At 35.4% G+C, this 16628-nt stretch overlaps 1 protein-coding gene across 2 annotated transcripts in view; it reads left to right on the top strand.

Annotated features, from left to right (window-relative positions):
• trpm6 (transient receptor potential cation channel, subfamily M, member 6) overlaps positions 1-16628 on the top strand; it is a 38088-nt gene that overhangs the window by 1520 nt on the left and 19940 nt on the right. Inside the window, exons 5-20 of one of the 2 annotated variants that reach the window (XM_056457768.1) lie at positions 1046-1232; positions 1606-1819; positions 2595-2719; positions 3233-3404; positions 3654-3828; positions 4522-4645; positions 7248-7320; positions 9914-10014; positions 10107-10241; positions 10330-10383; positions 12014-12154; positions 12429-12533; positions 12644-12891; positions 13521-13749; positions 14227-14373; positions 15880-15981. In XM_056457768.1, the coding sequence (XP_056313743.1) occupies positions 1046-1232; positions 1606-1819; positions 2595-2719; positions 3233-3404; positions 3654-3828; positions 4522-4645; positions 7248-7320; positions 9914-10014; positions 10107-10241; positions 10330-10383; positions 12014-12154; positions 12429-12533; positions 12644-12891; positions 13521-13749; positions 14227-14373; positions 15880-15981 (2332 nt within the window). Of the gene's footprint in view, positions 1-1045; positions 1233-1605; positions 1820-2594; positions 2720-3232; positions 3405-3653; positions 3829-4521; positions 4646-7247; positions 7321-9913; positions 10015-10106; positions 10242-10329; positions 10384-12013; positions 12155-12428; positions 12534-12643; positions 12892-13520; positions 13750-14226; positions 14374-15879; positions 15982-16628 lie in introns of those variants that run through there. The other variant, XM_056457769.1, reaches the window with a different exon arrangement.

Here is a 16628-nt window from a genome sequence, read left to right on the forward strand (position 1 = left end):
ATAAATATGATTTATTAGTGCACATATATTTATAAATGAAAATAAATCAATAAAATTATTTTTACAAAGTAAATTTAAAAAGATTTTAAAAAGGATGACACAACATCAAAAGCTGAATGCCACATACTGACAGTTTTCGCATCAGCTCCATGTATACGAGAAGTTGAGAGTTCCATCCAGAGAATGTCCAACAAATACACAGTTCAGGTTCGTCTGTCTATTGTGTGAGGAGGATTCCAGCGGTTGACCAGCAATTTTTTACTGCTGTGAGAGCAGTTAACAGAAGACATCTTTGTTGAACGGACAAAGTGAGGTCCCAAAAGTCATCCATGAAAAAATGGCGTGGAGTCAAACATATCTAATATAATCCAACAAATATAATAGATCCTGTGAGAGCTGAGTCCAGAAAGGTGACAAAGAGGGACATTCCCCCCCCAAAAAAGTAAAAAAAATAAAATAAAGTGCCTAAAGATTCTTGTAAACAGAGATTACAGTTAGAAGAAGATGAGAGATCCATATAAAAGCGTTTCTTTGGAGTCAAGTAAAACCTATGCAGCAATTTCCAATGAATTTTTAGAAGACATTTTAAACATCTCCCATACCTGATCTGAAAATAAAACATGTACATCCTCAAAAGGTCCTTAGCCCAAACAGTTATAATAGATTTGTTTGTATGAATGCTCATGAAGGAAGAGATAGAATGCCCTCATATTATTTAATTAAAATAGCTTTCCCTGCCCTTCCTCTTACAATGACATAGTGCATCTGAAATCACATAATGAGCAGGTAGTACACTTAAATTTGAACTTATTTCACAACATTAAAAAAGTATGCTCCATGTTGCATGAATGAAAATCAGACATGCTGCATCTGCTACATATTGTTATTACAACACCTACCAGCATCAGCATGCTATTTAATGTGTTATCTCTGTAAATCCAATCAGAAAAGACAAGGAAATTCACTTCTTGAAATCACTAAATCTTAAATGGTTCAAAACAGTGTATTTTATTCCTCATTAGACTTGTATCATCTCTATCCTCAGATGCTGTTGTGGGAGGCTGATCGCAGAGCATGTGGGCCCATACTCTGGTTTGCTAGGACATGACTCCGGGTCTGGCTCTGCAGAAGAGGAGGAGTGGTCTGTGCTTCAGCACACCAGCCTCAGCCCCACTGATGCCTTTGGATCACTGGACTTCCAAGGCAGCTCAAAGCGTGCATGTCGTGCTAAGGTTGGTGAATGCAAATATGAAATCTCACTCAACGTGTAGATATTTTATGCTGATTATAGGTATACTTTACCCAGCATTTAATAATTCTCATAATTTACTCACCCTTCACTTGTTTAAAACCTCATCTTATTCTGTTGAACACAAAAGATGATGTTTTAAAGAATGTTGAAAACTGGTAGCCATTGACTTCCATTATATTTTTTCCTTATTATGGATGTCAGTGTACAATTTCAATCAATACATTTTTTTGTGTGTTTAGCAGTAAACAAAAACTCATTAATATCTTAAACCACTTGAGGTTGAGTAAATTATGAGAAAGTTTTCATTTAACAGTTTGTTTATAATATAGGATGCATTTCTATTCCCCCTACAGTATGTGCGTCTTTCCTGCGACTCTCCGCCAGAGCTCCTGGTCCAGCTGATGCTGAGAGAATGGCACATGGAGATGCCCAAGCTGGTGATCACCGTACACGGAGGGACAGATAACTTCCCTCTGTCTCCACGGGTGTGCCAGGCCTTCAGCACTGGGCTTGTCACAGCTGCAGAGAGCACTGGAGCATGGATACTGACAGATGGCATCAATACGGGTTGGAATATATGCACTTTTTATGCCTTTCATTTTGGTTTCACAGATGCTGCAGTAGAGTTTGCATAACTTTTTTTTTTATCATGGAGTGTAATTTATTTATTTTTGTTGATATACTTGTAATTTTTATGCTATTGTTTTCATTTATTTATTAATATTTATAAATTACCTGTTATTTTTAGAGTTTGTTTTCATTTTAGTTGACGTTTTCGTCTTTATTATTATTATTATTATTATTATTATTATTATTATTATTTTAATATTTGCAGTTTTAATCCTCTATTTTTGCTCATTTGAACAATTTTGTCTCAAAGGTGATAATAAAATATACAAAACAAAATATTAAAAATAACAAATTCATTTGAATGAATGCCACATGGTGATTTTTGTGCCACGTGCTATCTGAACACTCAAAACAAATGTAGATGTTTTGATCTAAAAAATCTAAATGGTTGTTTAAAAAAAAGTAATTATTAAGTACATTGAATCAGATGAATCAAATAAAAAGCTGAAATCAAGTCATAACCATATGCATATTATTATTATTATTACATTTTGTTGTTCAAGATCATCAGTGTTTAGTTTAGTTTAAAGTTCAACTAAATGTGCTTAATCTTGTTAGTTTAATTGCCAATGCAACATTTTTTACATACATTGAAGCCTTTTCAATTAATTTATTGACTAATAATTATCTTTTATTTACATTTCATTTATTTGATAGTTTTCTTAGTTTAATTAACAATAACAACTCTAATCTTATTTCTCCATGTATCTAGGTGTGTCCAAGTATGTTGGTGATGCTGTAAAATTGTATGGGTCACATGACCACAGGAAGAGGAATGTTGTAGGCATCACACCCTGGGGGATTATTGAGAATAACAGTGACCTTATTGGCCGGGATGTGAGTTTTGCATTTATACATGATTACCCTCTCAAAAATTCCATAATGAAAATAAATGCATTCAAGTTAGAAAAATTAAATTATGTGTTTTACTAACCGCCACAGACTTTTGAATGCCATTGACTGTCTGCATAATGTTCTTAAAGAGATACTTCACACAAAAATTTAAATCTACTTGCTGTTTACTTACTCTCAAGTGGTTTTAAACCTTTGTTAGTTTTTTTCTTCTGTTGAACACAGAAGATATTTTGAAGAAAGCTGAAAACCTGTAACCGTTGACTTCCGTAGTAGGAAAAACAAATACTATGAAAGCTAATAGTTACAGGTTCTTAGCTTTCTTTAAAATATCTTCTTTTGTCTTCAACAGAAGGAGGAAAGTTAACTTAAACAGGTTTTTAACAAGTAAAGGGAGAATAAATAATGGCAGAATTTTCATTTTTGGGTGAACTATCTCTTTAAGCAAATGTTCTGCATAATGTTTTTGGGTTTTATTGATGTCCTTGGTTTTATCAGGGTTTGAGGCACTACCAGGCTTTAGGAAATCCTCTGAGTAAACGTGCCAGTCTGAACGGGATGCACTCACATTTTCTCTTGGTTGACGATGGGACTATGGGTAAATCAGGTTGTCAAATAGACCTGAGGAAGAAACTGGAAAGGCATATTCACTATCAGAAGATCCACCCTAGTAAGAGTTTTCATCGTGCCAACTATCGTCAAATTAAAAGATTTGTGTGTGTGTGTGTGTGTGTGTGTGTGTGTGTATATATATATATATATATATATATATATATATATATATATATATATATATATATATATATATATATATATATATATATGCATGTATGTATGTATGTATGTATGCATGCATATGTTTGTATGTATGTGTATATATATATATATATATATGTATGTATGTGTGTGCTGATTTCAGGGCTGCCTCAGCATGTGCCTTTAGTGTGTGTCGTAGTAGAAGGTGGTCCTGCCGTCCTCTCTGTTGTGCTGGAATATGTGTGCAGAACATCTCCTGTCCCTGTGCTGGTGTTTGAGGGAACAGGGAAAGCTGCAGACATGCTGGCTTTAATACACAAACAAACAGCTGTAGACAGGTAAATGTGAATTGAAGGAATTAATGGGTCGCTATCTGCCTGTCCAAGTCCAAGCCTCTACTCATTTGAATTAAGAAAGCTCCCAGTAGCCTTTTTTGACCAATCTTCAGTCATTTCACTCATTAAAGTGAATCTTTTACACAATTATGGTGTTTACTACTGTCTCTGAAATTGGAAGGTATTGATGTATTAAACTCTGAACAGTATATTAATGATTTATAAAAGCATCGGAGTCTGACCATACAACTCTATCTTACACCAGTTTGTACATTTTTGATTTTGTGGTGAATTTGTACGATCTCATTCGTACATTTTAGTACAATTTGCTCATCACCCAACGTCGGTTGGTTTTTGGGGCGGGGTTTGGTGCCACGTCTTCTTTTATAAAATCAAACACTTTCGTATGACTGAACTCATGGATTCAAACGAATTAGCCACTAAACTGACTAAATGTAAAGTAGTTCTGTTTCCTTGTGAGATTAGGTTGAATCATCTGACATTAGGCATGGATATAAACATTATGATCATGATTTTCAATAGTATTACAGCGCATTGTGAGCATATGTTTGTACTATGTTTTTTGTTTTTCTTTTTGTTTTGTTTTTTGCTTTTGGCCTCTGATAGAACATTTGGACCCAGAAATCGTGATCCTTAAATGACTATTAATTTTATATGAATATGTATGTGTCACAGAAAGTTGGATTCTGATATTAAAGAGGACGTCCTGCTGAGGATTCAGGAGACTTTTGGAGTTGAGAGATCAGAATCGTCTGAACTCCTCGATATTCTTTTGGAATGCATGGAGCATAGAGAGCTTGTGAGTCATTTATGTTTTTGCACTGTCTGGAATTGTTCATCCAGTGGCATGCAGCAGTCTAATATTTGTGTATACTGACCACTAACCAATGTTATTGAGCATTTTCTCGAGGAGCTTGTTTACTAACTCTTGCTTACTAACTTTCTGTTTGCTAGTCCCATGGTTGTTGTATCACTCAGCAGTCTTTTTGCTCTTCATACAATATTTGTAAGACTTTATATTATAATATCTTTAAATAATGGTCCATTAGTTAATGTATTTACTAACACGAGTAAACTATTAGTAAGACATTTATTATGGTATTTATTCAACTTTGCTAACCCTAGTTAATGTTATTTACGTTAAATAACATTAATTCATGCTAACTCACTGTGCATTAACTAAAGTTAACAAGCACAACTTTAGGTTTTAATAATACATTAGTTAATGTTGAACTATAGAAAATAAAGGCTTTACAAGATTATTATTCTTAGATAATCTTAGTAAATACATTAACTAATGTTAACTAAGGGTGGCATGGGGCCTGAGTGCTTAGCACTGTCCCCTCACAGCAAGAAGGTCTCTGGTTCAAGTCCCGGCTGGACCAGTTGGCGTATCTGTGTGGAGTTTGCATGTTTTCCCCTTGTTCTTGTGGGTTTCCTTCGGGTGCTCCGGTTTCCCCCACAGTCTAAAGACATGCGCAATATGTAAATTGAAAAAACTAAAATGGCTGTAGTGTATGACTGTTAGTGTGAAGGTGAGAGAGTATGGGTGTTTCCCAGTACTGGGATCCAGCTGGAAAAGCATCCGTTGCGTAAAACATCATTCTGCTGTGGCAACCCCTGATATATAAGGGACTAAGCCAAAGAAAATAAATGAATGAACGAATGAATAAACATTAACTAATGGATCATTATTCTAAAATGTTACCAAAATAATACTTAAAATAATTATTAAAATAATGAAATTGTTTGTAATGTTTAAATGTAAATTCTAATATTAGTATTATTAATACTCTACCTTTACCTTATTTTACTATACTGTATTAAAGTTTACATCTTGTTTCCAGTAACTTTATTGGTTTATTTTGCATAGTATCTCACTCTCGCTGATTGTTTTCTTAAGATAGAAGAAACTTTTTAATGTAAGTGCGCAAATAATGAATGAATTAATTCAGTAAACGATAATCCAAAAACTCAAACAAGGTCTACTAATGAAGATCTACTGCTCTGAGTTTAGCATTATATTTTATTAAAAATATTTTACTTATAATTTATAGTTATATTTGACTCCATTTATAATATTTAACTTTATTTGTGTACATTTTTTTCTTAAATAAAATTATAAAATTCTGGTCAAGCGACTTAATGTAGCTCTGGAGGTGAAGTTCTTATGCTTGTGTCAATATGCAGTGAATATTTAATTTTATTCATATCTATTTCTGTAGCATTTTTGCTATGAAGATTCCGTCAAAGCAGCTTACCATAGTAGTTCTAGTAAATTGAAAATGTGTCAGTCCAGTTTTCAGAGTTGAAGTTTTGTTTAGTTCAGTCAAGTGTGGTTTAATTTTCACTGCTGAAAATCCAAACACTGAGGAGCAAATCCACTGATCCGCAGCTCCACAAGTATCAAAATATTTAGTAAAAGAAAATGCAAAACTACAATACTACAAAATATGTTGTAAAAGACATTCAACATTCAATCACCCAGACGTTCAGAAGTTGGAGACTTTATATTTAAATAGTCTTTTAGCATTTTAATATTCACAGACTTCATTTCACATTACAGTCTGATTGGGCATACAGACCGACTTTTGATTTATTTATCCAAAATCTCCCAAATTCTGTGGAAAGACAAATAATGCCATCCACTTTCCTGTCTCCACTACTCCCATTAGATACCCATCAGTTTATTTGCAGATTGTAATCTTCAGGAAATGTTAACTTCATCGTGAACTCCTCAATCATCAGCAAAGTTCTTGTCCTCTAAGCTGTGAACTCGGCGCAGCATATACAAATCCCTGTCTGCGTTTCTCTGGCTGCTTCCTCCTCTTCTTCTTCTGTCTTCCTCTCTCCTCCTACTTGGCGGTAAACACTGGTTGTTTTGTGTGATAAGATGCCTGCTGTGTACCGGTCTCTGTCACTACGCCGAAAGCTCTGATGCTAAGCCTCCATCAAACAGAATGTTGTAGTTCACCACACCCATCCCGCATTTCTGAGCTCCTAAATTGAGAGGGAACAGAATAATTGGAATGATGGCGCATGAAACGTATTTCCATATTAATCGAGTAGAAGGGATTAATTTGGTCCCCAGGCGCCCAGATTCTTTGATTGGGTATGAATCACTCATGTGGAGATGAAGTGCCAAAGGCATGTTAAGAGAAGAACATCTCCTCTGGGTGTCTTGTAGAGTTACATGCATTTATATATTGGCATGGGATATGATGGTAGTTTCATACTAATACCAAACAAAATAAATAACCGCTGGCTATATTGAAAGTAACACAACGGCAGTGGCACTAGTTTACAAATCTCCTTTAATGCTGGCCATCTGTGCTAATTAATTGTTTTAAAGGTGCAACTACTTTTTAATGAGGTCACACTTCAACAATGTTTCATTTCAGATCAGCATTTTTGACTCTGAATCTGAAGACCTTCAAGAGGCAGATGTTGCAATCCTGTCCACATCACTGAGAGGTATGTAATGTTGTTATTATATTATTTAAATTATTATATTATTTTTATTATTATTATTTTACAAAATGCACTTTAGATGTTAGGTGTCACCAGAAAATGTATGTGGAGTTTTTGTTTATGTCTCTTTAAATGTGAACAAAGTGCGTCTCCCCACCTCCAAAACAAAACACTGCCTTCATATCATGTAAATTTTATTGGGCTAATAAAATATTTTATTATTCGTTGATGAAAATATGACTAGTGGCTTTGTTTTTGAGTTGCTATTATATCTATTTTTTATGGTCACTGTGATTGACAGAGTCAGTTCACAGTTACTGCTGATCTATACAATAATTTAAACATTGTTAATTACACGATTTTGTTGCAGTTTGATGATTCATTTTAAAGAGGATGTATCGTGCTCATTTGCCTCATTTTGTATTAATCTTTAATCATAAAGTAAACCCAAAACAAAAGTGTCTATCTGGATCTCCTTCACAGAACTGGCGTCGATCCACAAAACATTCTGCATCTGCGTTCAAGTCTTCACAGTTTAAACTCTAGATATACTTTTTTGAGTGCAAAGATAATAAGTGCATTAGCAGAACATCAGCCATGAGATGGTGCATTGCATGAGAGTTTTAAAGGGCACCTATGATGAAAATCATCTTTATGCAGCTGTTTGGACAGGACTGTGTGTAGGTATAGTGTGTCCACAGTCATATTGAGGTGATATTAAGACAATAAGTCTGTATTTAAAAATTTCCTGACGTTAAAATAGGATCTAAATCCCTCCTATTTTGATGCCCATCGGAATGTGACGTAGGATTGCGGCATCCCTGCCCACCTATTTGATTGAAAGCCGCACATTAACATGTCTCCTTAGTAACACGTATAATCTTATCAACAAGACAGGACGTGCGCAAAGCAACTGGAATTAAAAGATCTGTTCAGCGCTCTGTGATCATCAATTATCATCAAATGTGATCAAGAATAAGTTCTACAAGTTTAAAGCGTTTTTAAAACAGTGCATGTGTGTAATTAATTACAGCGATTTTACCGTCTTTATCACCACAGTATATATGTCAGTATATATACAATTATAAAAGAAGACGCTTCAATCCTAGTTTGTAGACATTAAATCAGGTTTATTTTGTACATTATCATAACCGATATCCATACAGCAGTGTATATTAATGTGTATCCTGTCACATTTGCTGTGCAAAAAACGTGTGTGTGTGTGTGTGTGTGTGTGTGTGTGTGTGTGTGTGTGTGTGTGTGTGTGTGTGTGTGTGTGTGTGCATGAACTTTGTAACGACATTGTGTGTGACTCATCGTGGCAGAAATACTTTAAATAACTCCACAACAAATACATCAAATAATCATTGAGAAAATTTTTACTGTAGTATTTCACACAAATGTTACGTGAGATCTGCTTCCTTCATGTCGGTCACTGTGCTATTTATCTGACGCACGCAGCCAAAGATTGAGGCACACTCTGACAGATACGTGGGAACGGTGAGCGCGGAGAACTATCATTAAAAGCACAGGCCACAAAAACAGCTACATTGTGTTCAGCGCAGAAAATTTCAGCATTCTGAAAGTTCTAATAAATCATCTGATGGGTGTTTTGAGCTGAAACTTTACAGACACATTTTGGAGACACAAAAGACTTATCTTAAATCTTGAAAAAGGGGTAAAATAGGTGTCCTTTAAGCTGTCAAATACACGCAAATGTGAAGAACTGGAGAAGAAATTTCATGTGTGTCAGTATATTTATCTGGGTGGCAATAAAAAAATGTATGCAGCTTAAGCAGGCCTTTCTCACTTCAACTTGCTTTGTGTGGTAATTCTTTAAATTGGAGATACTGTGACAATTATGTTCCAAGAAGAAAAGCAAGGACTAGTCCTCTGGGGGATTGAGAAACAATTCCATTTAGAGTGGATTTTGTTCTTCATTATTTTTTGCAGTCAAATAGCAACCATAATACATTAAAAGCGACCTATTATGCAAAAATCACTTCTATAAGTGGTTTAAACACAGTTGTGAGTGGAAACAGTGTGTGAATATGGCCAGCCTCTAATGGTAAAAAATTATTAATTCTATTTTTATAATCACACTTGATATAAACAGTCTGGAGAAACACTTTGATTGACATTATCCATTCCCTCCCATTCTCCTGATTGAAATTCTCACCCATTGGGTGACGATCTCTCCCTCATTAGCATAAACAGCCCTGAGTTAGAAGCAGCAGTGACTAAGAGGATTATAAATGTGGAGTTTTAGAAGCATAAATAAACACTGTGGTCTCCATAGACTGCCTTCTTCTGACTCTGAGACACTTTACTGGAGCTTGTAGCTGTGCCCTTTTTTGAAAAGAGCACAATCTCGTTTGAATTTAAAGTGACAGTCGCCAAAACAGCGCAATTTGGATCAAAGCCTAAAAGGGGCAGTTTCAAAGAGTTATAAAACATTACTTGTGCGGTATTTTGAGCTGAAACTTCACATACACACTCTTGGGACATCAGAGACTTATTTTACATCTTGTAAAAATAATTTGATCTCTTTAAAAGTGGTGTAAATGTTGTTTGTTACAAAAAAATGAAAATACAGGGACGAGAGCTTCCCCTGAGGAGCAGTTGAGTCTTACGTTGGCCTGGGACAGGGCTGATATTGCAAAAGACTACATTCTGGTCTATGGGCAACAATGGCAGGTAAAGTAAACAAACTGCTAATTTTACAATCAGGGTTGAGTTGTTTTATGTGTTAGGCCAGCCCGTGTTTAATTCAGCACTGGATTTTGTAGGTAGGATCTCTGGAGCAGATCATGCTGGATGCACTGATAATGGATCGCGTTAGTTTTGTGAAGCTGCTAATTGAGAATGGCATGACCATGAGTCATTTCTTGACAATCTCTCGTCTGGAGCAGCTCTACAACATAGTAATGCACATGTACTACTTGCCTTGAGCTTTATTGTGTGATTTAAGTGAGTATTTCTGATCCTCATTTGTATTTTTTTTTTTTTCAGCAAACAGGCTCCTCACATCATTTCCTTCGACATGTCATTGCAGATGCCAAACAGGTATGTGTAGAGTTTAATCCTGAATTCTTGTGTAGAGTATTTTGTTAAAATAATAAGGCATTTTTGAAAAATACATTATTAAAAAACTTTTGACCAACTTTAGGCCAGCTAATTGTTTAATTTTCTCCTGAACATTAAGTAAAATTCAAGTGTACTACACTGCCTGACAAAAGTCTTGTCTTCTATCTAAGTTTTAGGAACAACAAATAATAACTTGACTTCTAGTTGATCATTTAGTGTTTGAAACGGCTTATATGAAAGGAAAAGGCCTCTATATTACGCTTATTTTACCTAAATAAAATATGATCATGCCTTGACTTTTAATTATTCAATTAGGACAGTAACGTCTGACTTTGCTTAGACAAAAGTCTTGTCACTTAACAGAAATAATGTACAGTATACAATATAAAGTCATGGTGCAGTGGAAAAAGAATTAATATTGTGTATGACTCCCATGAGCTTGGAGGACTGCATCCATATCTCTCTGTAATGACTCAAATAACTTGTTAATAAAGTCTCTGGAATGGCAAAGAAAGAGTTTTTGAAGGACTCCTCCTTCATCTTACCCCAGACATGGTCGATAGTGTTCATGTCTGGTGACTGGGCTGGCCAATCCTGGAGCCCCTAGACCCCCTTTACTTTCAGGAATTATAACGTGGAGGCTGAAGTATGAAAAGGAGCGCTATACTGTTGAAGAATTTGCCCTCTCCTGTGGTTTGTAATGTGATGAGCAGCACAAATGTCTTGATACCTCAGGCTGTTGATGTTGCCATCCACTCTGCAGATCTCTCGCACGCCCCCATACTGAATGTAACCCAAAATTAAGATTTTTTTCCTTCACCAAACTTGACTGATTTCTGTGGGAATCTTGGGTCCGTACAGGTTTCAATCGGTTTTCTGCAGTGTTTGTGATGATTGGGATGCAGTTCAACAGATGATTTATCGGAAAAAAACTAACTTCTGCCACTTTTACAAATGATCTACTAGAAGTCAAGTTATTATTTGTTTCTCTTACAACTGGGATGGACAACAAGACTTTTGTCAGGTAGTGTACATGAAAAATACATATATATTTAAATATGGAACAAAGATAAGACACCATTTTGGTGTCTGCTTTAATTTACACAAGTAGTTTTATATATGTAGCAAGCATATTAAATGGATCAAAATTGTGTAATTTATGGGGGGAAAATAACATGGTTATATTTGTAATATTTGTTTGCAAATGTTGTATTTATCAATGTTTTGAATTGTCTTTTTTTACATTTACGTTGTTTACTGACATTTTTGTGCAAGTAATTCATTGGACTTTTGTTTTTCATTTAATACTTAGGATTTTATTTCAGCTTTACTGAAAGCTTTTTTAATTAACCTTTTTAAAAACATATTTTAAACAACAATATGTATTTAAAAAGTGTTTTTAATGACTTTGCTAAGAAAGTAGCCAAGTTTATAACCATAATAATGTAGTAATATTATCATATAGGACAGTGGGCTATTACATAGAGGTAGTTGAACAAACTCTAGTTTTGGCTAAGTTTAGAGTTGACAAACCTGCCTGATTTAAATCAGGTTAAGGTATTGAAACCAGCTTCATGTAACCAGCCAGAAACGTTTTCTGTTTTTGTAGACTCGCCTGCCTGCTGTTTATAGGATATCTTTAATTGACATTGGAATGGTGATTGAATACCTGATTGGTGGAGCATATCGAAGCACATACACACGCAAGAGATTCAGAACCATGTACAGTCGCTTACACAACCCAGCTAAGGTCGGTCTGCCTGACAACAGAAATATATTATATTGCTTGTGCTATACATTTCAGTTTTATTTTATTACAGGTAATATGCTATAAGAGTTTTTTATATTTTAAGTAGGATTTAATGTTTTCTCTTTTCATTTTTTTGTTGTTGTAATTTTAGTGTTTTGGAATGAGTAATTTCTACTTTTATTTAAAAAATGTTTAATTCAAATTTATTTAATTTGTATTTTATTATTTTTTTATGTTTTTTTTTTTCCTAAAGAGTTGTTTTGTTGTGAAATAGGAGACATCCAACCCTTTCAGCAAGGCCAGGAAAGTAGCTCCAGCTCCAGAAGCGACTCCACCTCGCTCTCATTTCCGCAGAACTGCTCAGCCATACAGACACCAGGTCCTTTGAGCTTCTCCATTCTGTTCACAATGCTACAAGAAGCCATACACACACAAATACATTCACAATCATTCCATTTATTAAAAACACCCAGAACTGTGTGTTTGCAGGAAGGTGGCGTAACACCTCAGGACCAGAAGTCGGACCCGATCCCTGACTTTGTATGCACTTTTAACGACCTGTTTGTGTGGGCAGTGCTCAAGCATCGGCAAGAGATGGCCCTGTTCCTGTGGCAGCACGGAGAGCAGGCTATGGCCAGGGCAGTTGTGGCTTGCAAACTTTACCGCACGTTGGCAATGGAAGCCAAGGAGAGCAATATGGGAGACAGCATGGCTGAGGAGCTAAAGAAGAACTCTCTGTCAGTTTGCCTTTCTTCATTCAAATAATACATGCGGCTCCATTTGTTAAGCACAGTGATGGGGAAAGTTACATTCAAAATTAATGCACTACAATTGTGCGTTTAAAAAATAACTAAACTTTCAACGGAAGCAATGTGTTACGTTCCTTTTGCATTATTGTTTTAAACTGCTGGGCTCACTTGTTTGTAATACTATTAAAAATAAACTTATATATTGACAAATGTAAGTCCGTTTTACACCAAAAGTGAAAGTGACTTGAAAAACCTCAGGCTGCAGACTGATACAGGCTGTATCGTCTAAACAATCTTCTGATTTCTGTCAATGTTGGTACAGAAGAATAAGACAATAAATAACGAAAGTAAAGTAACAAGCATTACCTTTTTTGAAAAATTAGCTCAGATATTGTCTCAGAAATTAAAATACTAATGCGTTACTTTACTAGTTACATGAAAAAGTAATCCGATTACATTACTTACGTTAATTGTAATGCTTTACCCTGAAAACTGGTTAGTGTTACCTAATGGAAATTACACTGGATTAGTAAATATGAGCGTCAACGTAGAATAAAATTTCTGTATTAATAGAGATGTCACCACTGTAATGCAATGTAATTGTATTGGTCTATCAGAGAGTTTGGACAGTTGGCTGTGGATGTCCTGGATCAGGCTTTCAGAGAGAATGAGCGCTTGGCGATGAAGCTGCTGACCTGGGAGATGAAAGATTGGAGTAACTTCACCTGTCTGCAAATGGCCGTCTCCTCAAGACTCAGGCCCTTTGTGGCTCACAACTGCACTCAGATGCTGCTCACAGACCTGTGGATGGGCCGTCTCAACTTGAGCAAGAACTCCTGGTTTAAGGTGTGTTTAAATGTGATGCTTAGTGTGACTGAAGTAACTTAAGGGAATTGTTCAACCAAAATGACAAAAATAACCCAGAGGGCTTCTTATTTCAGTAGAACATCCAAGAAGCTGAAACCATTGTCCATCATAAAATGCTAGCTTAATAGTTTCTTGGCAATTTTAGAGTGAAACAATAATTATTTTCATAGTTACTGATGATACATTGAGGACTCATGAAAGAATAACAAGTTTGTGCATTATTTGCAACATTATAAGCTTTTATCCAAATCTTCTGCAAACTGAACTGAGCATGTTGACTTACATTTTGTCAAGCTGCCAACCATGTGCATGCAGATTTAAAAAAAAAAGGAAGTAAAATTTAACAAAAGTCTTTACTCTGTTTTCCTTCTTTTGAAATATAACATTTTGCAGCATATTTGTGACCCAGGTCTTAATATAACTTCTGTCATCCAAAACTACATCTTTTCTCCCAAGATTATTGGCAGCATTCTGATGCCTGTGGCCATTCAGATGCTAGAGTTTAAGAGTCAGGCAGAGATGTCCCATGTACCTCAGCTCCAGGAAGCCTTGCAGTTTGGGTGGGACACTGTGCCGTCAGAGCAAGAAGGGGCAGAGAAGGCAGTAAGGATTCCAGACAAACACAACACACTGCAAAACAACACACTGTTTGACAATTTTTAAGCTGATTTGAAGTTGACTACTCCTTTTGACAAATGTATCAAAATGACAGATTAATGAGATTCACTAGTTTGTGATTCAAAACACACTGGCATTCTGGCCAAAAAAAAGAAGCCACTGTTTTGTTGGACCACATGTAGCTTTGATTATGGTATGCTTAAGCCATGGCATTGTTCAAACATTATGCAATCACTCTGAGTTTATTTACAATGCAGTGTTATTATGCAATGTCAATCAGTTTATTGCTTGAAAATAATTGTTTCAATCAAATACCAAGCCAAATATTAATCTCGGCAATAAAGATCTGATCATAAGCTGTTTCCATCCACCTATTTTTATGCATATTTTGGAAATGAGCGTAAAAAATGGTTGATGGACATGCGAGGATGCACAAAAATTGAAAGCGTGCATAAAAAAAAACATATGCACATAACTGAGTAGGATAAACTTTTTATTCGCTAAAAAAATGCACATAAACTAGGATGGAAACACTTTTACAGAACAATGTTTTGGTCATTTTAAAATGCCTTAACCATTTCAGTATTAGTGTTATCATGTTATTAATTAAATCCAGAATCAAGACCCTCTGTGCTCCACGTCTCACGCCTTCAGACGCCACCACGAGTTCATTGTGTTTCGGCATTTGTCTTCTGAGGCACAAGTCATTTATTAATTAAGAAAAGAAAATCAAGAAAAGAGTAACTGGCTTCTACCGCAGCAAATTCTGATTTTACTTTTGATATTTGGTGATAGTTAATGAAGGGACAATTTTGTTCTCTTTGAATCATTGGATGGAAATGCTGCTTTATTTGCATATTTTTATGCAATATTTGAGTTTTGCACATAAATTTAATTCGCATTTTTGGATGTAAACATAGCTACAGACTCTTAAGTATTTGCTTAAAATGTCAAAATACCTAAATTTAATCTGTTTGCCTAAAATGTAAAAAAAAACAACAGATTCCTGGTCAAACAAAGAATCATAAAATAAACTGTGAAAAAATATTCAATCATATCAAATCCAGAGTTTCAGTCAGCAGTTTTGCATGAGGTCAGAAGATTCTCTCACAATTTTTCATTTTGACTGCTTTGACCAAAAGAAAACTGCTTGGTTTAAAAGTGACGACTTGTGTGAGCTTCAGACATTTCTATGCTTTAGACCAGGGATCACTAATCTCGTCCAGGAGGGCTGGTGTCCCTGCAGGGTTTAGCTCCAAATTGCCTTAACCCAGCTGCCTGGGTGTTTCAATTATACCTGGTAGGACCTTGGAGACCTAGAGGACCCAGTAGGACTCCTGCTTTAGACAGTGGACTTGGGAGCTTTTTTGCTTGCATATATCATGTTTAAATTTCAGCAATGTAACTGCTGCTGCCAACCTAATAATACAAACTTTTTGACTACTTATGACCAGACCAGTGTATAATTTACATTAACGGGTGTATCTTTAGGTTCCAGGTGATGAGGAGAGAGGGAGCAGTTGTCTTTATCCCTGGACCAGAAAGGTGTATGACTTCTATACCGCTCCGGTGGTCAAATTCTGGTTTCACACTGTAAGTGTTATCATATATTCTTAAGTTTGATGCACACTGGTGAGTGGAGTATACAAACCACCTGTTGTGTTCTTTTTTTGTTGCACATGCAACATTTACAAACACTTACTGCTACAAAGACTCAATAATAAACAAATTGCTTGGGAAATATGCTACAAATCATTTTGCTCTTTGCACTTGACAATTAGATAAGCCTTGGACAGTATTTATTTTTAATCTCATGTATAACGTATTACTCCCAACATATGTACAGTAAGATAGACCCCAGATATGCATGTTGCTAAGTTCCATTTGGTATATTTTATATTTATGTTTAATTAGTATGTTGCACTATGGTCCTGCAAGACACAGCATTTCATTCTACTGTATGTCCTCACATGTATTCGAATGACAGAAAAAGACTGACTTGGCATAAAGGGATAGTTCACCCAAAAATGCAAATTCATTCCAAACCTGATTTTCTTTCAACTGTCTAAACATAAGAAGATATTTTGAAGAATGTATCCATAATATATATTTTTTCTAACTGTGGAGATCAAATTAATTACTGGTTGCCAAATTCTTACTTTTTTTTTTTTTTTTGCTGTTGTACAAAAATTAAGGTCAAGAACTATATCCCTGTAATCTCCATCTAACCTTTGCTTTCA

Source organism: Danio aesculapii, chromosome 5 (assembly GCF_903798145.1).
Source record: "Danio aesculapii chromosome 5, fDanAes4.1, whole genome shotgun sequence".
NCBI classification, from domain to species: Eukaryota; Metazoa; Chordata; class Actinopteri; order Cypriniformes; family Danionidae; genus Danio; species Danio aesculapii.